Source organism: Opisthocomus hoazin, chromosome 18 (assembly GCF_030867145.1).
Source record: "Opisthocomus hoazin isolate bOpiHoa1 chromosome 18, bOpiHoa1.hap1, whole genome shotgun sequence".
NCBI lineage: Eukaryota > Metazoa > Chordata > Aves > Opisthocomiformes > Opisthocomidae > Opisthocomus > Opisthocomus hoazin.
This window is the reverse complement of record NC_134431.1, coordinates 19,573,917-19,595,383: the sequence shown is the minus strand read 5'-3', so window position 1 is coordinate 19,595,383 and position 21,467 is coordinate 19,573,917. Positions and strand designations below refer to the sequence as shown.

Sequence of the window (21,467 nt, the reverse complement as noted above, 5' to 3'; positions counted from 1 at the left end):
GCGCAGCGCCCGGCCGGGGGGGGCAGCCCCCCGCCAGCCCTCCCGCGCCCACCCCAGCCCCGCGGTGCGGTGGGGGCGGCGGGAGGGGCGCGGTGCCGCCATCGCTGCGGGACGCCCAGGCCGCCCGGGCCTCGGCAGAGCCGCGGGGCCGGGGTCCCTGCGCGCTGGCTGTGCGGGTGTCTGGCTGTGCGGGTGTCTGGCTGCCGGCGGGGGCGGGAGGCCGGCTGCTGCCTGCTCCCCGCCCGCCCCGCAGAGCCGCTGCCCGGCCGGCGCCCGCCCGGGGTGAGCGGGGTGCGGGCAGGAGCAGCAGCCGGCCGAGGGCCGCGGCGAGGGAAGCGTTCGTGCTGGCCCCGCCAGCTCATCCCCGAGGCAGAAGTTGGAGGTTTCACTTCGTTTTCCTAACGGCAGCTCAGGGCCGCGGGCCTGGAGAGCCCCTCACGGCTGCCCGCAGGCCCCGGCCTCCGCGCACAGACGTCAGCCCAGAAACGGGAAGGGGCCGCGGCGCCGGAGCCCGGGCTGTGCCCCTGGGCCGCCCACCGCCGGCTCGGTTCCCTCGGAGCAGTCCCCGAGCTCTCCCCAGGGAAGTCCCGGACTCCCCCGCCCGCTCCGGAGACTTTCCCCGGGCTCCCCGTCCGACCGCGCCGTGCGCCCGGGCAGCGAGCGGCAGCTCCTCAGCGTCCCCCGCGCCCCGCTCCCGCACGGCCGCGCTGCAGCCACCGCACGGCCTGGCTCGGCGGCCGCCCGCCCCGCAGGGCCCCGCCGCGCGGCTCCCGCTCCCGCGCAGCGTGCTTCCCCGCGGCGACGGCGCGGCGGGAACGGCGCACGCCGGATTCCCCAGCCCGCCGTCGCTTCCCGCAACTGACGCACTCGAGAGCGCGAAGGGTCCCGGGGGACTCCTGCGGGCACGGACGGGGGGGCGAAGTCGGGCAGGGGATTTCTGGGCCCGGCTCCCGCGGGCCCGGCCTGGGAAGTCCCCGCAGTCCCGGGCACCGGCCGCGGCCCCGGCCTGCGAGCGCTCCCCGCCCCGAGCGGCGCAGGGGCGGCGGGGCCCCGCGCTCCCCGCCCGCAGTGGCTGCTCAGGCGGGGCCGCCGGCCGGCGCGGCCCGCGCCCTGTCCCGAGTGTCCGCACAGCGGGGCCGCCCGGTGCCGGCGCTGCTGCTGGGCGCGGGCCCCGCTCACGGCGGGCAGGCCCCGCCCGCGGGTGTCCGGCCGCTGGCACCGCCGCGCCCGCGGAGCCCGGCCCTTGGCGCTGGGCCGGGGAGCGACGGCAACGGGAGGACCGCTCCCGCGCCGCGCCTCGCCTGGCGCGGGTCTGGTGGCGCCACCCAGCGGCCACGCCCCACTGCCCTCCGAGGGACTACAAGTCCCAGCCTGCCTTGCGGCAGAGGCCCGCGGAGCGTGATACGTTAGCGCGCGGCGCCGTAAAGTGCGAGGCGTCGCCATCCCGGTGCCCCTTCCCCTCCGCTTTGCGACGGGCGCCGTGCGGCAGCGGCGGTTGGCGCCTTTGTCCTGGCGGGCGGCGGCCTGCGGCGGACCGGGAGCGGGCCCGGCGCGGCGGTGAGTCTGCGGGCGGCGGCGCGGCGCGCTCCAGCGAGAGACCTGCCGCAGCGAGCCCCGCGGAGGGCTGAGTCCTTCCCGGCCGCCGCGCTGGGGCCGGGCCGGGCGTGCCCTGCGGCCTGCGGGCGGGCCGCGCCTCCGCCCCGGGCGCCTCTGGGCAGCGGCAGCGGAGAGCGCGGGCTCGTGGGGCTCCTCCGCTCCCCCAGCGGGTCCGGGGCCGGGGGGCGGTCGGTGCGCCGGGTTAACGCCGCTGCAAAGCGCCTCTCCCCCGGTCGAGACGTGCAGCGGGCCACAGCCCTCGGTGTGGGAGCCGCGGCCGCCGTTGAAGCCTCGGGCGCGCTGCTCGGGAGAGCCGCCGGCAGCGGCGGGGGAGCGGGCCCCGGGTGGCGGCCGGAGCTGCCCGCTCGCGTTCGCACCGCCGCGGGGCCCTTGGCGGGAGGGCGGGCGCGTTCTCCCCGCGGGCAGCTCTGCCTCTGCCCTCTCCCAGGGCCGGGCGGGGGTCGCCGGGCGGAGCTGCCCCCCGGGACCCCGCTGCTTTGCGGTGCCTGGCTCTGGTTTCTTTTCTTTCTCGTTTTGCCTGTGAACTTCTTGCGGACTTCTGTGTAACGCTTCACCTGTGTCAAATCAGTTTCAACATCTCACTTCAGCGCTGTCTTTCTTTTTGAACCTGTAGCACTGATAATAAATAACTTTGCTTTTAAATATAAGATTTTTAGGGCGATGTGGTTTTAATTAACTTCCAGAAGATTTACTGGCACATGAGCAGATGCGGGCTGTCCTGTTGTAGGAGGCGGCTCGGCATGACGTGTGGTTTCTGCGTGGGGGGATTGGCACTTTGAAGCTGCCTGGGTGTGCGGTTGGTCTCTCCAGCTGCTTTCATAGGAAAAGACTGAATGTGGAAATCAGTTATTCACCTGGTCTGGTGTGCCTAAAGCTGGGACAACATTTGTTTATTCTGGTCTTACAATTACTAAATGGCCTTTAGCTGTGTAATCCACCGAGTGGAAAGTGGTAAGAGGCAGTAAATGCTGTTATATGAAAGTTGTGTAGTAATTCAACCTGAGTGTTTGGGATTGATGGCTTTTTTGGCAGGTTTTGAAAGTAACCTGCAAGTGGAGATACAGCTCCCTCATTTTCTCGTATGGAAAGCTCTTGCACCCTCTTCCCTAGCCACCCCCTACCACCCCCACCCTCAAGGAAAAGAGAAGGAAATTTCGTGCTCCTTATTATACTGAAAGTGAAATGTCCCACCAGCAGCAGTTACAGGTCTTGCTGATGCCCGTTTGCTGTGTGTGTACATGACGTCCCGAGGCTGCACGGCCAGGCTGTGCTGCCTGAGAGGTGCTGGCAGGGGCTCTGAGTCCCTGTCCTGGTAGTGCTTGGAGCCCAGCTGGAGAAGGCCGTGACAGCTGCATCCAGCTTGGATGCTGCCCTGCTCCGAGGGTGAACCTGGACTACATGGGTCTTTCCAGGTGTTACAGTCACTTAATCATTTTGGGAGAATTTTGAAAACTTCTTTTCCCTCGACTAGTGAGAACTTGAGCTGCAATAGTAGAAGTCTTGTGCTTCTGTACAGAAAAATGGGATAAGATTTGGTACCTCTGACAGCAAAAGTAAAACTCTGTGTGTGGACAACCTTATCGGAGGATTGAGGCAAATGTGGTAGAAGAAATTACTGTTTTGTTTGATTTTGGTTTCGGTGTTGGGGGTGTTTTTTTCTTCCTCCCTGTTCTGGCAGTTCAGTTCACTTTAAAAAGTTTATTAGACTGGGAGGTGTTCTGTCTCCTGTCCCTGCAGGGTTTCCTAAAAGAAGGCAAAAAGGGATGCAATTGTAAAGTTGATTGATCTTACAAATTTATTTTTTTTAATCTCAAATCTGGAGCAGATGTGTTTTTCAGGCCAGTTAAGTGTTGTTGAAGTAAGTATTTATGTAAAACTGTTTTTTGGATGTTTGACTTGTTTATTTAGAGGCTACTTTTAAATTGCAATGAGTATAGGTTACTTTTAGGGAGTGTGTTGGTTGTCGGTATCTCATGATTAACAGTAGAAGTTTCTGTTGATATACTCAATTTCATCAGCTTTCTTTTTCCAAGTTTCTCTCATGTTATACAGAAAATCCCATCCTGCATTCCTGTAGCTGAATGTTTAGGAAGTATGACAATTTTAATAAATAGTTTTCAGACTTTCAAGTTCATCTTGAAAGTTTCAGTGCTTCTATTTTTTCTTTTTTTTTTTTTTTTTTTTTTAAGCTTTATGTAATGGTGACTTTTAAACCAGAAAGTATAAATCCTCAGTGGGGTTTGGTGGGGGTTTTTTGTTGGCTTGGTTGGGGTTGTTATGTTGGGGTTTGGTTTGGGTTTTTTGGCTGTAACTCTTTGGGTAAGTTTGTGCAGTGGATGTTGCTGACTGCTCCAGCTTTGTTTGCAGTGGTGTGGGCTCTGACAAAGTGTGCTTTTGCTGTCCTGGGGAAGATGAGGTAGTGGTACAGCATTTACGTGGGGGTGGTTAAATTGCCAGCTGTGGACCTGCCTTCTGTGGGAGCTGACGTCTCTATGGGGATGAGGGTATGCTGTTTTGGAGGGGTATGAATGAGAAACTGTGTTTTCTGGTATTGTAAAGCTACGATTTCGCATTAGGCAAAGTGATCCAAGCATGGTGGCTTAAGAACATTTAAATAGTACTTCCTGATGTCTCATTCAAAGCCTATATTGAAATATTTGGGTCCTGTTATGCAATGTTGTGATGAGTGTTTCCTTTCCGCTTATTAAAATATTGCATAAACTTCAACACTTCTTAATAGTGGGCTGAAGAAATAGATATGAAAAAAATGGGTGTATTGAAAAGCTTAAAGTTAAGATGTTTTAGTGGAAAATGGGTTCTTATTTGTATCTTAGCTTGGAGTTAAACCATTGAAACTTATGTGCAAAATGATTAGGCTTACTACCTTTCATTAGTACGGAAAAGCTCAACCAAAATGCTGCAGTGTACACTTTTGGCAGATCTCAGTATCCCTTGTATTAAGACTTCTCTGGAATGAAGTTTGCATCAAGCAAATCGACTTGGCTTCTAGTCTGCAAACTGTTAAATTTAATCTTGTTCCAGATTAATTTTAATGTCATGGATTGAAATTATATACATGGCCGTTTTTCTTTTTTGCGAAGAGTTGGATTTGGAACGAAAGCAAAATGGCTCGAGGACGCAAGAGCAATAGCATCAAACAGAGCGACTTCACTAACAGCACCAATCCTCAGGATTTAGAGAGAAGACTTTTTGTCGGCAATTTGCCCACAGACCACATGACTCGTGAAGAAATGGAAGAGATATTTTCAAAATATGGCAAAATCAGGGGTTAGTATATTATCTTACGCCTTATTGTGGCTGGGAAAACAGTGAGAAATTTAACTTTCATGCTTGTCGAATGCTATTTGATGATGGTGAGAGGAGTGACTAATGTTGCTCCTAAAAAGTGACCTTTTAATGATTATTTTCTCTGCCTCCATTTTATTTGAAAAAGTGGTTCCTTCAGTACAGCTGAAACATAATGCATCTGTATCAGCAATGTTTTAGCTTTTGGGGTTGCAGTGTGGTGTTACAACAATCTTTCAAGTGACCTCATAATCTCTAATGAAATCTTGGTCACTTCATGGGCTGTATTTTGGTCACTGCCTTGTCAGAAGGAAGTTGATCTATGAAATATATTTCAGAGTCTGTAAGCTCTGCGTTTTGAACCTGGTAGAATTTTTTCCCAGGAAACTTGCATAGTTGTTGCTGGGTAGAGCCCCTTTGCTTGTTCCTCTGGTGGGGTTACGTGATGACCTGGGTGCGGGTTAGTACTGTCCCTAGTTGTAACCGGTCTTGCCCTGCTGTTAACTTTTCCAGCCCTCAGCATGTACCATGGCTATGGGTTCGTGCAGTATGACCATCTAGAAGATGTCCAGGCGGCTCTGGACGGTGAGAAGGGTCGCCTTTATAAAGGGTATAGATTAGGTAAGGAAAACTGATCCGTGCTCTCCTACTGACCCCAGCATGTGTTCTGGTAGAAAGAGTGCTTTTGTTTTAAAGCTCTCTGGAAAGATCACTATGTGAAACTTCCCTGGCATTAGTCTAAAATCACTTTTACTAGATATGTATTTGCCTTCTGAGTTATTTGCTGTGAGTGCTGTGTGGTTCACCTGCAGTCTTTTCTCTTGCTACCTAGGTCTTACTCTGAACTTATTTTTGTGTCTTAGTATTTCAAAAGCTCTGTTACCCAGTGTAAGAAACTGTTCAACGTGTAAGCCCTGGGAAGTAGTCATTGAAACCTCACGTGCATAGTTTTAAAACCATTTGTAAACTAATGTTGGGCTTCATCTTGACAGGTTCAGAGGAGCTAAGTCTTAGCACTTAGTGGCTTGTTAGATAAGTAATTTAAACTTGGGTTTTCTTGCACATGTGAAATCAATCTGTAAGTAGTGCTATAAATACTAGGTAATTTAAAAAGGCTGTTTTCATAAAGATTAAAATAATTCTGCTAAATATGCTGGGAGCAAACTTAAACAGAAATGAATGGTTAGCGATCTTGAGTAATCTATTAATGCAAGCAAAAAACCATACTTTTTAAGTAAGCGTATGCTAATTTGAAGAAAAACAATTTGGCTTAGAAAGGAATGAAGGGAGCAATAAATAATAGCTAGCAGGAAGGTGTGTATACATTAGCAAATACGAGCCTGAAGATGGAAATGGAGGCAAATAGGCAAGGAGAGTAGAAGAATGGAAGAAGAAATCATGGGCAGCACTGTCGAAGTCTAGAAGCTTAAATAGGAACAACTGTGGCTGTTTTAGAAACTGAGGTGTAACTATCTGGAAATTATAAAATTGCTAACTGGAAAGGACCACCTAGTCTTCAGTTAACGTTTCTGCTGTTTATTTTTGAAGATGCAGAAGGTGTGCTGAATACAATTTCCACTTCAGTAGCAAAATAAAAAATGTAAAACAGCAGCTACCAAAACTACACCTCTCTGGAGGTTTAAATCTAGCACTCATGAAGCTCAGTGAGATTAAGACCTGCCTAGGCTACTAATGTTGTTTTTCCACAAGCCTTAGAAAACCAAGGAGTTTCCAGGGACCTCGCAGAGTGCTGCGAATGTGCCAACAGGCAGTGTAAGTGGGAGGAGCCTGGCATCAGCCCCTGATAGCAAAGGGATTCTTTCACCTGACTCTCTGTGAGAAGGGAAGTAATTAATGGCAATCAAAATAAATGCCGTCAAACTTAACTTAATCTTATGCTACTGCAAGTTTTATGGCTGAAAGTAGTGGTGTTGGTGTAAAAGGCTTCTGTAAGACATTTGATTTGATTAGGAAACTAGAGCAATTAGAACCAGTGTAGGATTAAATGGATTTCAAATGAATCTCAGTCTAACATAGGTGGAATTGCTCAGTGCTTTGAGTGGTGTTCTGGAAAAAATGATTCCTGGCCAGACAGTGCTTTTATAAGTGACTTGGAAAGAAAACACGCAATCATGTTTTAAAAAGGGAATGGAATAGTGAAGATTGAGTCGCTGATGGTGAAATGACCTGGACTTCTTCCTAAGCTGGATGCAGGCAGAAGTGAGCTTTCAGTAAAGCCAGAAGGGAAGATCTGCACCCAGCAAGAGTGCTTGTGTCATCCTTACTGTAACAGATTTGTAAGGAGGGAGGTTTTGGTACCTGTGGGCTTTTGCTGCTGGAATGCTGTGCTCAGTTCTGGTATGCCTGGTTTGAAAAGGATAACACTAAATTGGAGAAGCCTCAGAAAAATCTGAAGAAGGTTTAAAGAGTTGAAGAACAAGCCCTAGCAAAAGCCTCAAGATATAGGAGTGATGTGATCCATATGCTACAGACAGACGTGGAGATAAGCGAGTTTTAGCCTAATAGACGTAGGTATGATAAGTCCTTAAATGAAAATAAATAGTTTTCTTTAACTGTAAAGTAATTTACTTCTGGAATAAATTATTGGAGCTTTGGTGGTTTCTGTGCTCTGGAGACTTTTAAATTGGAATTGGATGCTTTGCTAAAAGATAAGCTCTAGTTCAATGCCACTGCTGCACTTGACATAGGAATGCGATTCAAGAAACTCTTGTCACCTGTGTTTGTTCAGAAGGTTACACTGTATGATTACAGTGTCCCTGTCATCTCAAAATCCTACAGGACAGAAGACTTTTGTCCCCCTCTTAAGTTTTGTCAATGTTCAAATACTTAACCTGTAAATGCTGTTGGCATTAAATAAAATGTTATTAAGTCTGTTTGTTTTGCCTAAGAGAAGGATCCCTGTCTAAGGTGTTTTTTCTTCTAGTAAAATATTTTTGTTCAGATCTAAATACATTTTTTATTTGAAAGAAATGTATGGTATTGAGTGTAAAAATCATAATAGGTTTCTGCAATGGCATTTTTAAAACAGAAAATAAAAATAATCTTAAACCAAAGAAAGCAGATAGTGTCTTGCTTAAAGATAACACTTGACTTTAAGGGGGGGGGGGAATGCTGAACTCAGAAATAAATGCAAGGATAACAGTTGCTTCAGTTACACAGCCTGAGTGTTAAACATGATTGCTAATAACGCAAGAAGGTAAAAGGCTTTGGGAGAGTTTAACTCCAGTGTTGCATTATACTAATACTTCCACAAATGCATAGAAGTGGGTTTGTATCTTTAATGAGAAAAACTATGTAGGGAATAAAAGTCCATCACATTTAGTTTGTGGCAGTAGACAATGGAGCTGTATTTGATCCTGGAGAGATTGCTTTGTGGTCCTGTGAGTGTTGTTATGCTGCATTTGTAGTGAATGTTCAGATCGCACTTGCCTCTCCCCCCTCAAAAAAGAGAACAAGCCGCTGCTTGAGTGACAGCAGGAGCAAAAATCAGAACTAATCCTTTAATTCTAATTTTAATCTTGAAAGTAATGAAGAATCATTCGGGAAGTTACAGAAGATGTTAAGACTGAGTCTGCCTAAAGACATTGTGGCATGTTTATTCGCTTGCAAGGGCTATGAAAGTAGTGAGTGTAAATAACTAATAAGAAATTTTAATTGTCACTAAATGCTCAGGGAGCAGATAGGACCTGGGTTTGTTTTGTTCTTATCCTTAAAAGGTTCTCAGAGTAAAGCGTCTGAAGTCATTTCTGTTTGCTCTTGCCCCCCCCTTCAGTACATTATTTCATCTTCAATCAGCTGTTATGGACGGCTTTGTTTCTTCTCTGTAGAACAATATGGGTCCCTGCCAGTTCTGGGCAACTTCACTTTTTCTGGTTGAGGACAAGACTGTTTCTGCAGCTCTTACTTCTTTGTATATCTCTTCATGGTGTTTTTGATGGGGATGCTCAGAAGCCAACCAATTTTCAAATTTCTGGTCTGTTGCATCAGTTTGCATCATGTTAACAGTGGTGTTTCGAATGCACCATGTTGACTTCATAAGGAGTTTGTGCTTCAGGCTCCTTGGATCCTGGTTCCTCAGTGGTGGAGGCTATACAGCTTAATGCTGCAGCGGTCCCTTGGACGGCAGTTGCATGTGCCACTTGAGAACCCTTGGATTGTTTTCAACAAGGGTCGCAGCATGCTCCATTGAACAGGACTGGCTGTGAACTTAAGACTGTGCTGGCCGTCAGCTTCCTTTCTCAGAGGTTTTCAGACTCTGCTTTTTCTCCTAGAGTCCATGAGTCATTTTCTGCATGCTCATAGACTGCAGAAGAAAGAGGTTCTTTTATGAATGAAGAGTCTGAATGTAAAGGGTTAAAACTTCACCCAAGCGGTCCACCCTATTTTGAAGTCAGAGAAATCCGTGAAAACTTCATTACGTTGTACTATCTAAACTTAATAAAAAAAATGTCAAAGTGACAATGTCTCTCTGCTGAATGGATTTTCTTGCACCATCTGGATGTTGTTGAGCTTAAGTTGCTTTCATTTGAATTGTGCTGATGATCTTTTTTTTGTTCCATAGCATTGAACAGATGGGTTGATTATTCTTTACAGATATTAAGAAAGCAGTGGAAAGAAGAAATATGAATAAGGCTTCATCAAGGTCCAGTCCGGCACGAAGGTAAAGTACCTGGAAGCAGTGAGTTATACTAGGAAGGTCAGGCTTTTAGGGCATGAGCCCAGCGGCCTGTGCTAAATGTCTGTGTCTCTTCCCTACCGCCACCTCCCCAGTCAAACGGAGATGTCAAGCGAGACAGTTGGCAAAGTGGCTGCTCCACCTCTGAGAGCCCTTCTGGCGCTGACACCTCAGGAGGCACAAGGGAAGCCTCATGTCTGCTGTTGTTACTACAGCTAAGCATCACGTTTTGCAGCACAGGCTGTAAGAGACTTGTGAGGAAGAATACACTCGATGTTTTCTTCTGCCTCAAGTATTGGAGAAGCCGAGGCATGTCTAGAGAACGCCAAGGGGCTGTAACATTCGCAGTGCCATGCTGCAGAGGACTTTGGGATCTTGCCTCTTCTGATACCAAAAGCTTCTAGTGCTGAAATGAGACTGGAAAAGAGCACATGGGCGAAGCACAAGACAGAGCAAACATCTCTATTGCACTGTCCTGTCTGCATGTGTGCTTGTGTTGTCAGTACCTGGAACTCGTCCCCTCTGTGGAGTTGATGATGTGTACCTGCCAGCTTCTCCTGGCTTCCCACCCCTCAGCGTGCACCGCATGTGCAGCTCCTGTACAACCTCTGTGTGTGGAGTAACAGGCATGTGAAGAAGACACAGACTGTCCTGTCACAGGAAGGTGACTTCAGTTTCCTTTTGATGGCATTACTGGGGAGCAGACGTGCTGTGGTTACAGTCTGGTGTAAGGCGTGCGCCTTCTATGCCTGTAGTGTAAAGCTTTCCACACAAAGGAGTGTTGCGTGTTGGACTTGAAGGTGCTCAAGCTCTCATGTGTCTGGTGTGCTTTACTAACTTCACCTGTTAAATTACCAAAAATGGGGAAAAAGTGCAACTAGCAAGACACCTACCACCAAAAAACAGAATGAGTAGCTGCAATCCTTGGCATCATCTAGGTCTGTGGTATGTGCTGCACTTACAGTGCACAGGGCCAAATGCGCTTGCGGAGACCATCGCATGGGCATTGCCCAGGAAGTGCTTTGGGCGCACAGCTCAGGGTTCCTGCTACAGGTGTGGCAAGCCTTGGGCCTGGGCAGTGTCAGGTGTGCTCAGTGCTGGCATGAGACCCCCCAGAATACTGCAAGTACATGAGCAGCACACACATCTTTGGCCTCCGTGGCACCGCAGGTGCATAACGCTGAAGGTGGCGGGCAGCACTGCAGTTGAGACAGGCACCTATGCTATGAGCGTTGGTCGTCGGACCACATTGCAGAGGGACAAGCAGCAGGCACTGATGCCATGGGCATTGGGACCTGTCACCCTGCGTGTATGCAAGAGCAGATGCCCATGTCGTGGGCCCCAAGGAGCACTGGAGGTGTGTGAGCCGTGGGCAGCGGTGCTGTGGACTGGACTGCTGCTGCGGCTGCTAGAGGCTTGGTGCTGCTGTGACAGGCACTGGATTCCAGCTGGCACTGCAGACACATGGACATCGCATGTCACGAGCACCAGGTCCCAAGCAGTGCCGTGGTCACGGGTGGTGATGAGTTCACAGGCACTGAGCCTTGTGCAAGGCTGTGGGCGTGCTGACAGCAGACGATGGACTCGACCATGCTGCAGACGTGTGACCGACAGCTGCGGGCAGCGGTGCCGACGCTGCAGGAGTCGGACCGTGGTGACAGGCGTGGAAGCAGGAGGCTGCTGTGCCTTGGTGCTGATGCCTCTTGCAAGCAGCGGGGCAGCGATGCGGGTGCAAGAGCAGAGGGGACCCGCACCACGTCCGTACTGCTGTCGCAGTTGTGCGTTGCTCATTCTGGATCTTTCTGTCTGCAGATAATGAATATGGCCTGTTCTGGTCACCCTCACTGCAGCTGGAATAAATGTCGTATGCGAAACAATTACACTGCATCTGGCTGTTTTGCTATGTAGTCTTAGAGCTACAGAAAGATCAGTTACTCAGTACCCATTAGAGCAAATTGGAAGTTTCCCCTGAGCTTTGCCATCATTCATTGTAGGTCTGGGGGGAAGGGGTGGTGGCGTGCATCTCGTGGTTTCAATACAGATCACAAGCAAGCGGATTTGTGTGTCCAGTTTGCTGAGGGAGTTTACACTTGTTTGTGTGCAAATACAGTGTTTCTTTTACAGGAGGAGGCTATGTATGGTCTTGGTGGCAACACTGTAGTTTGTCCCAAGATCTGTTTTGTATCTGATGTAAAAATAGAGAATGCCAGCGCTCCTGTGTATGCCCAGCACAGCTGGGTGCCGACCGCCACGGTCCGTGCACAGACTGCCCATCAGTCAGTCCACCCAGCCTGACTCTGAACTTGGGGCACATCTGGCTGGCTGCTCCCACAGTTCTCTCCAGGTGACTCCTGTGTGAATGCACTGTAATGGAAGCAGATTTATGTTCTGCTTATCTTTCATAGGCTAGATTACACTGGTAGAGAACTCTAAAAGTCTGTCAAATTTTGGAAATAAAAAGATTCAAAAAGCTGGGCTTTTTCCAATGGTTGTCAGTATCTTGGGGAAAAGACGTGAAGCTCGGTTGTTTCTCCGCACGGTTTTTGTGTGTTTGGCTTGGACTACAGTGAAGTTATGTTTTTTGTCTGGAAAACAAAATATGACCTGGAAAAAAACTGCGGTTTTGGGAAAAGATGAAGACTGGAACATTCTTCTTCCTTGCCTCCGAAGAAGCACAGTACAAAGTCTGAATGAGGTGGATCATTCAGATGTGACAGAGAAGCCCGATGCTGCTGAGGATGACGTGCTGATTGGGTTTAGTAGCTTCTTAACACGGGGCAGTGTAAACACAAGACTGCCTTTCTACAGAAACTGTCCTTTCAAATACAGGACGCAGCAGTAGATATCATTGCTTTCTGCTAGCGGCACAAATGCAACCACATCATGGAACCTACGGTATCTTTGGTCACGAGCAGCTCCTTTTTTAATTATAGGCCAATAACAAATAATTTCATGTATTCTGCTCTTGTTGACTAGTGAATTTAATGGATCCCTTCAATGCTCCTGGCTATTGCCTATTTGTGGGTATTAGGCTCCAGCACCTTGAAATCTCTCAAAGAATTTGCAAAAACATGTTTGGTAGATGATCTGTGGCTGGCGTTGGAGGCCTGAGGCCCTGAAATGGTGGTTTCTGAGGTGTCTGTTCACTTCTTCCACAGGTGCTCTACGCTTTTAGTGCTGTTCCATTAAGGAGATTTCTGGGTCTTGTTTGGTTGTGATAAATATTGGAATTAAGAAGCTTCTCTGGGCTGCTTCAACAGATATGTTTTTTTGGCAATTATTGCAGTTGTGGGATAGGAGGGAGGAGTCAGCTGCTGAGAGAAGGGTCGTTTTGGCACCTCAGGTAAGATCTAGGATAACAGTACTCGTGTCCTTAGCAGTCTAATGGAATTTCCCTGGTGTTTTCCTCAGAGAACCATATGCCTATGGGGATGGCCGAGATGCCAGACGCGACCGCTCCCCTCTTCGAGGGAGCCCGCGGAGAGACCCCAGAGATAGCAGGGATGGTAGAAACGGGCGAGATTCCAGAGACACTCGAGACATTCGAGCTAGAGACATGCGTGACACCAGAGACCACAGGGACCCACGAGACCTGCGAGACCCACGGGATGTTAGGGATCCAAGAGACTTGCGGGACCCTCGTGATGTCAGAGATCTTCGTGACCCACGGGAGCCACCATATGATCGATACAGGGATCCACGGGATATGAGAGACCCTCGGGACCCTTTGTACAGGTAATTTCCACTGGACTGTATTTGCCAACACATTTTTATGGCAGTCCTGCCTCAACAGCTGCACTATTTCAGTAATGTCAGGCGTATAAGATAAGGAAATTGCTCTGGCCGGGGACAGCTGGGTGTGTGCTTTGCATCTTGTGGGGAGCAGGTGTGTACTTAGAAGTTAAACCTGAGGAAGGTCTGCATGTGATGCATTGGCCAAAGTTACTGCCTGAGATTGTGCTGGAACGTAGAAACCCTTGCTTCTTCTGTAAATGTTGCAGACGAGATGAAGGTTATGACCGTTACCTTCGCCTTGATGACTATTATCGTCGGAAGGATGACTCTTACTACGACCGTTACAAAGAGCATTTTGACAGAGCACCAGTGAATTCAGAAGGTGAGTACCTGTAACATTATAATGGGCAGATTCACATTCTCTCTGTGGGAGGATGCAGGAGATGCCTGCAGTGCTGAGTGCAGTGCATTCTGTGACACTGGATGGTTCGGAGATTTAGACAGACTGGCTGCGTGCACCTCATTGCTTCAGGCAGGTCCAAAGGGCATTATTTGTTCTGTCCCTGTGGCTTTCTTTCAGACCGTCTGAAGCGTGAGGAGCAGCGTCGAGAGGAGCTATACCGTCAGTACTACGAGGAAATCAAGAGACGTTTTGATGCAGAGAGACCTGTGGATTGTTCTGTGATAGTGGTGAATAAACAGACAAAGTAAGAAAATAGTTATGACCAATTTTATTGTTGCATGGTAGAAGAAAATGGAATGAAACTTAAGTCCTGCCTTGAGGTTGTTTGTCATACCCATTGCTCTTGAGTAGCATGGCTTAAGAGCCCTCAGAAAGCGACAGCTCCTGTTGCTGTTCTGGGAATATATGTTAATAAGATGGAGAAATGTTGTATCTTGTGCTTTATTTCTATTTCCTTCTTGCCACCTATCACTTCTCCTGATACTTTTCTACCTACTCTCCATATCAGCCTGCTGTTGCGACAGGTTATTGTGGCCTGTACTGGTTATTCATGGGTTGACTGCTGTGGAAGTTATTGATAAGTGCCAACCAGCAGATAGTACAGAGCAGTTATCAGGGTGGAGTCGTGGGGGTGTTCGTCAGATTGGTTAATAGGTCAGATGCCGGTCAATACTGTTAATCCAAGGTGCAAGAAGTATAAAATCACTGCTGAAAGTGGGTATGAAGGATATCAAAAGCATGTGTAACTAGTATCCAGGGCGATCACATGTAGCAGTCTGAACACGTACTGAGGCGTCCCCACTGAAACGCAGTGTGTCTTACTGTGCTAAATGCAAGATTGTTTATCTAGAAACAAAAATGCAGGCCATCCCTGTAGAACGGAGAGCTTTCTCTTGAAATGTAAGGACTTAAAACAATTTTAGGAGACAAAGGGGCTTGTGTAAAAAATGTTAGTATGTCCTTAGTTTGGAGAGCGGGCGCTGTGTTGGAATCAGAGGGGACACCTATGCCTGGTACAGTGGGAGGGGGGCTGTAATGATGGCACCAGTCTGATGTCTGTGTACAAATAAATATAGTGAAGAATAGCAAAGGTGTAAATAAATCATAGATCTGGCTTGGGATCTGAAGAAAATGTTTGTCAAGGGGAAGTTTAAAACTCTGTCTCTTTAGCCCTTTGGAAAAAGATAGAGAGTTGCTTTTATTTAACTTTGCTGTATCTGTGAGGCAGAAAGAGAGAGCTGGCGCTTGCCTGATGTGGTGGTAGAAGACAGCATAGGAAATCGGAACAAGGGAAGCAGCAAAACGAGAAATAAAATTCTGTGGTTTGCTTTTAATAGAGTTGGTTACCTATTGGAGCAAATCTTGAAAGGAAATTTTAGATTCTTTATCCCTTGGTGACTAAAGTATTTGGATGATATTCTAATAGAGCACAAGGTATTACACTTGATACAGGGAGATTTTTTGTGTGCGAAAGGATCAGCATAAGATTCTAAGGATCATTTTTGTCTGTAACAACTACAAACCTGAAGAGCTGGAGCATGTTAATATTGAAGCATTGATGTCACCTGCTGTAGACGTGTGGAAAGATGACTCCTGAATGACTCTAGATACACGATCGGTGTAGCTTAGAAGTCCTTAAAAGGACAGTTGCGGGGGTGACAGTTTTAGTCACCATTACAATGTTCACATGCAAAGACAATAAATTGAACCTCTTTCAAAAGGTGTGGGTGCACACAGACTAAATTTTTCAGAATGCATATGCAGTCAGTATTGCAGTTTTGGTCTTGAGTGTAGTAAGCTTAAAAAAAGACTTGAAAGCTTTAAGCTCAGCCATGTGAGTTATGGTTTGTGTTTGGAATGGGAAGTCTCAGGACAGTGGATCCATGAACAGTGGATCCACAGATGCTGTGTTGATACTGGATTAGAGCAGAAAGCAGCTAGTAGAACAACAGAGCAAGAGAAAATGTATTTGGAACTCAAGTGAATGTTTATGGATGTGCAGTTATCCTCTGAAAATTAGTCATCAAGTCCAGAAGTTGGTCTGTGCTACAGTGAATTAGGAGAACGCGCATTTGAACAGTTAAGATACTGAATGTAGCACATGTAACTGACTTCTGTAGGTGAGCTGCTCTGCTGTGTGCTCCTTAGATCTCTGCAGGCATAAATGACCTCACTTAATGAGTTCAGTGTAAACACATTTACATATAAGCAAGCGTATAATAGTGTAAATTCCTTTGCAAACACTCTGTTTCTCAGCTAAGCTGAGGCTTGATTTGTTATCTATTTAAGTTAAACTGAAATGGCTGATTCAGATCAAAATGTGGGTAGGATATGGGCTTTTATATTATTGTAATGAGATTGTTTTAATACTGTCCTGTTAAACATCATGGAGCTTGGCAAGCCATCAAAAAAGCAAATCTGAGATGACGGAGAGGGTGAATGTGCCAGGGTTTCTGTTTCTGTATGTGACTGACTTGTTGAACTCTGCTGGCTTTGCTTTGTGGTAGGGAGTACGCGGAGTCAGTGGGGCGGAAGGTGCGGGATCTGGGCATGGTAGTGGACCTGATCTTCCTCAACACAGAGATGTCCCTGACGCAAGCCCTGGACGATGTGAGCAGAGGAGGGTCTCCTTTTGCCATTGTCATCACCCAGCAGCATCAAGTTCACCGCTCTTGCACTGTTAACATCATGTTTGGCACCCCACAAGGTACTGAGGTCTCAGTAGGCTGCGTAGCTCTGTGGTCGCTCTGAACCGCGCAAAGTGCTGCTTTAGAACACTTTCTTTCAAGCAGAATCACGCAGGACAAGGCTCATCCTTGCTGTGACATAAGTAGTTATTAGTGACTTGACACCATGTCATAAATGTGAATATCATTATTTACAAGTTTCCATAATACTTTATTTGTCCCTTTCCCAAAGGACTGTCTAATTGCTGCCAAGAAAGAGTCTCGGCTGCGTTCTCTATAGCACCTAATGTCACCAGCCTTTGCATCTTAGGGCAAGTCATGAACCTCAACTCTAGAAATGACTGCGTTGCCTTGGTAGACTTCTGAGTAATACTCAGTTTATCACTTGTTGCTCTTGAAGACAGCGTTTTTGGAATGTGACAAATTACGGGACAGATTTTAAAACCAAGTGTGATTTAAGGAAAACAGAATAAGGATAGGGTGTTCGGTCATGGTAAATATCTGATCATGAAACTGGGAAGAGGTATAAAAAGATATAACTATAAAGTGATTTGGTATAAGTGATCCACGTATTTTGCATTTTAGCGCCATTTACACTTGTTGCACCGCTTTCCATTTCGGTGTGTGACTTGGTTGTTGTGAGCATGAGGGTGGGTGTAGGTATTAAAAAACGTCTTGTCAGAAGGTGATCTCAGAAAGCAGCCTTTTGCTCTGATAATAGGCCTGCTCACATACTCTGTTTACACAGGTGACTTGTTTGACCACAGTGGAGCTTTCAAAGGTTGTTTCTCCCTTACTGTGTTCTTGAGTAATGCTTTGTGAGGTTCGTCTGGGAGGGTAAACTCGTGAATGCATGGTCACTGGTTTTTGTGTGCTTACTGACTGAAGAAGCCTGGTTTCTTTCAACATCGGATGCAGATGTGGTAGGAGGGTTCTCTCATTTCCTGCAGAGGTACAGCTCACACACTTTCACTGGGCTTTCCACTCCCTGTGGTTTTAACTCTTAGCTCCGTTGGTTTAACACCCGTCCTTCCGCCAGAGCTGCTTTTCGTTACTGGATCTAACAGTGTATCAAATCTGATAAGAACCCCAGTCATTAGCTCATCCACAGCTCTTTCTAGACATGAAACATGCCCACTTGAACTGCACACGGCCACCTTTCCATTCATGTTAGTTTCAGAGAACTCTTTCACAACTTGTGCAAAGCGTAATGTTAAAATGAACCCCGGTTTCCCGTTACAAGGAAAAGCTTGGCAGGATCCAATGATCTGCAGGCGTGAAAAGTGCCCAGAGCCTTGGGCGCTTTTTGGAAGGTAAAGGCTCTTTTACTCTCCCTGCTTACATCTGTGTTCAGAGGGAGTGTTTGCACATGTGTTTTGTCATAAATGTCAAAAGGCACCTGCAAAAAAAAAAAAAAAGTTGGAATTGACCATTATTTGTTGTATTACAGAAGAATTTGATTGCTGCTTATTGCCCCAGAGTAGTAAACATAAGCAGCAATGTGACATTGAGCCAGTGCTGATCTCCTCCCCATCTCCTGCATATGCACACACTATATTAAGGCATCAGCAGTATCGGGAGTACAGAACCGAAAAGTATTGCCAACACTGTCCTGCTCTGGGAAGCTTTAGCAGCCTTCAGAGGGCACGTTTTGGTTCTGTCCAAGGCTTTAGCCATAGAATGGCTGAAACTGGCTCCTGGTGGAGCACGGAGAATTTATGTGAGAGGTAGAGGGAGCTGCTTTCCCTTTTAATTGGGTGAGAGGCAAGGAAGACATTTCTTGGGCTGACACAATATATTCTCAGAGCTCTCAGCGATGGAAGAGAAGGATGGCCTTGCTGGGTGATACCCTTGAGCCTTGTGTTGGCTTAGGAAATTGAACTGTTACTGTGTGCCTAGGAAGCTTCCCACGTCTAGGCTTGCAGTCCCAAAGTGGTGCCTGCCTGCTGGATGAGGTGTGTCGGCGTGCATGAGGCAGGGCACCTCTTGTTAATGTTAGCATCACTCTGGTTTACTTAAAAAGTTTATTTTCCTTGTGCAGAGCACCGCAACATGCCCCAAGCTGATGCCATGGTGCTGGTGGCAAGGAATTACGAGCGCTACAAAACAGAGTCGCGGGAGAAGGAGCGCGAGAAAATTGCCCGGCAGGCTGCCAAGATGGCAGATGAAGCTGTTCTGCAGGAGCGGGAGCGCCCAGCCGCCGCGGAGGAGGGTGTCAGAGGAGGTCACCCTCCAGGGATTCAGACTCTCTTGAACATGCTGGCAGACAATCGCTATCTAACTGCTGAGGAGACTGATAAAGTTATTAATTACTTGAGAGACCGGAAGGAACGGTTGCTGAGGGGAAGCACCGATTCTCTGCAGGGTAAGTTTCTCTGCCTCAGACAAGGCTATTAATCATATGGTTTGTGGGCCCTCTGGGCTGGGACCCCAAAACAGTCCTCGGACTGCAGAGAGTCCTGGTGTCATAAACTTCCTCACTCAGCACCTCATTTTACTGAGATGGGTGTGTCCCTGGGAGTCCTGAGAGATTCAGATCTTTCATGTGGAAGAGCTTTTATACTGGATTCTCTCAGGGAAACCACAGGACAGCCATAACTGGTTTGTGTTGCCCAGAGCTGTGCAGCTCTTTTGTTCAGAGGGTGGGTATTCATTGATGCTCGTGTCTTTGGTAGCTGTTTCACTAGTTTTCTTTAGGTCCCCTTCAAGCGCATTTGCAGAGCTTTAACCCTCTTTCCTTTCTTTCCCAGCATCCGTGTCAAGACAGTCTTTGGGGGCACCTTCGGGATCATCTCTGGGCAGTCAGTCCAGCCTTCCAAGCTCTCAGGCTCATCAGGGTTCACAGCCTCTGGCCTCTGCTCCTTCTGTTCCAGTGTCCTCTTCTAATCCTCAGCAGGAGCTTCAAGCAAAGATCCTCAGTCTCTTCAACAGTGGGGCGCCAGCAGCTGGTGTAGCAAACAGCAGTTCCACAGCCTCTGCAGGCACTTCGGGCAGCACTCCGAACCAGAACTTTGCTAACGTGGCCAGCAGTCAGGCCCGGTCAGCACAGATGAGTGCTGGAAATTTAAACCAGGCTCAGCAGAGATTGCAGACTCCAAGCACACAGCTTCCTGCTCTCCAAGGCCCTGCAAGAAATGCAGGTCCAAGACCTGGAGCTCCTTCGCAAGCTCAGTCACTCTATGGTCAGCACCAAAATCGTCTCCCTGCACCTGGCAATGTACCTGCTCAAAGGCCAGTATCTTCTGGTATCAACTTTGACAACCCCAGTGTACAGAAAGCCTTGGACACCCTTATCCAGAGCGGTCCTGCGCTCTTCCACCTAGTGAGCCAAACTGTGGCCCAGGGGCGAGCGGGGTCCTCAGCCCAGCAACCTATGGGTGGTTCCTACCAGCGGCATTATTAAAGCTGAGCTGTCGGGCCCTTTCCCCTTCCCTTCGCCATTCCATACTTATAGCTGTTTAAAGAGTCTCCTGTCCTTGACACGAGACAAATGTCCCTGGATATGCATGTCCTCTACACTTTGGAAAGAGTCTACCCCCAGTGGCATTGCTGCTGACTGTTGCTAGCGCTGCCCTTCCTCAACTTGGTCTGGTTAGCAGTGTTTGGAGAAGTACACTCTTGTTTTCTCCATGGCACTACGTGGTAAGAGCTGCTTTGGATGATCGGTTGTTTTGTCCAGTCCCAGAAGCTGCTGCAGTGACAGTCCTTCTGCGTTTTCCTCATTCCCAGTAGCTGCTGCATCTTCACATCACAATGCCATCTGGTCTTGCTGAATGGTCTGAGTACAGTTTGGGGTCAGTGGTTTTGAGGAAACAGGGGACTGAACAGAGCGGTATGCTGACGGGGCCTTCTTGGAGACCCACTTTTTTGGATTGGGCACTATTTTTCTTTCGATTTCTTTTTTTTTAATTCTTTTTTTAATGGCATATAAGCCAGGTAGAAAGTACAGTGGTAGCGCTAGCAGCTGAACCCATGAAGCACATGCCTGACCACTACTCAGTAACCCAGGACCGTGCTGTATGGTCCTGTGCCGTATGGTCCTGCTGTAGCTGGACTGTCGTGTCCTAGCAGGGTGAGGCAGAGAAACACTCCTCATCTTGCCCAGCTCACGGAACCTGCCAGCTTGGTCCTAGTGCTGTGGCAGATCTGAAACACAAGAGCTTCCAGCCAAGGCAGAGGTTTCAAATGGTCTTGTCAATTTTCCTACACCAACTAGTCAGTGTTAAGATCAGTCTGTTAAATCTGGCGTATAAATTTCCTCTTCTTATAATCTTGCTTTGGGATGGTTGGTTACTGTAGCCTAACAGCTCAGCTGCAGCCACACCAGTGTGCTGCTGGCCCTCCCTTGGGAATACCTGCAGCCCGTTACCAGGCGGTGAATGTCTGCTCTCTGAAACTTCCTCTCACCGTCGGTGGGTGTTTTGTCCAGCTAAGGTGGAGAGGCAGGGCCAAGACGCAATACCATATGTTGTGGTTTTTTGAACACTGCTGCAGCAGACAGATGAGTGGAAATTCGGGCAGTGATTCTTCACTGTGTTTTTAACCAGTAACATACTTTGATACCAGAACACAAAACATCTCTTAACTGTGTGGTCCTCCCCATCACGGCCTTCGTAGAGTCTGTAGGCTTCCTGCAGAGAACTGAAAGAAACTAAGAAAGTGGTGTTCTTGGAGCAGAGGATTGTCTTTGTCCCAGGTGGTTTGTGTTGTAGCATTTTTTTTTCTCTCTGTGCTGTTAACAAGAGGACATTACTTTTTAATAAAAGGCAGGAAAAACATTCTGTTGCGTTTTTGACACTTGATAACTTGAGTACTACTGGAATACATTATTCCCCTTCGTTTGCCGTTACTCTCTTCCAGATACACTGTGTCAGATGCTGTCCGGTGCTGGATGCTAAGCTTACTGTGACCCGCTGTGAGAATATTGTAGTCCATCTCGGTTTACAACACTTTGAAGTACCTC

The 21,467-nt window shown here is 48.2% G+C and overlaps 1 protein-coding gene across 3 annotated transcripts; it reads left to right on the top strand.

Moving 5' to 3' along the window:
• Positions 1-1,458: 1,458 nt before the first annotated feature.
• On the top strand, positions 1,459-21,282 carry NCOA5 (nuclear receptor coactivator 5). 3 transcript variants are annotated; one of them, XM_075438514.1, is made up of 10 exons: positions 1,459-1,557; positions 4,719-4,905; positions 5,437-5,544; positions 9,538-9,604; positions 13,031-13,354; positions 13,621-13,736; positions 13,935-14,061; positions 16,325-16,524; positions 18,546-18,869; positions 19,255-21,282. In XM_075438514.1, exons 2-10 carry the CDS (start codon positions 4,743-4,745, stop codon positions 19,905-19,907), a joined length of 2,082 nt encoding a protein of 693 aa, XP_075294629.1. In that variant the 5' UTR covers positions 1,459-1,557; positions 4,719-4,742; the 3' UTR covers positions 19,908-21,282. The 3 variants fall into 3 exon arrangements, with proteins under 3 accessions (XP_075294629.1, XP_075294632.1, XP_075294631.1); XM_075438517.1 differs by lacking the exons at positions 4,719-4,905; positions 5,437-5,544; XM_075438516.1 differs by lacking the exons at positions 4,719-4,905; positions 5,437-5,544; positions 9,538-9,604 and having other exon boundaries at positions 1,486-1,557.
• The last annotated feature ends 185 nt before the right edge of the window (positions 21,283-21,467 follow it).

Bases quoted from the DNA above. Each gene is read 5' to 3' on its own strand.
- NCOA5 (XM_075438514.1), top strand. From the start codon at position 4,743: ATGGCTCGAGGACGCAAGAGCAATAGCATCAAACAGAGCGACTTCACT. The intron at 4,906-5,436 runs GTTAGTATATTA...TAACTTTTCCAG, and splicing joins AAAATATGGCAAAATCAGGG to CCCTCAGCATGTACCATGGC. The intron at 16,525-18,545 runs GTACTGAGGTCT...TTCCTTGTGCAG, and splicing joins CATGTTTGGCACCCCACAAG to AGCACCGCAACATGCCCCAA.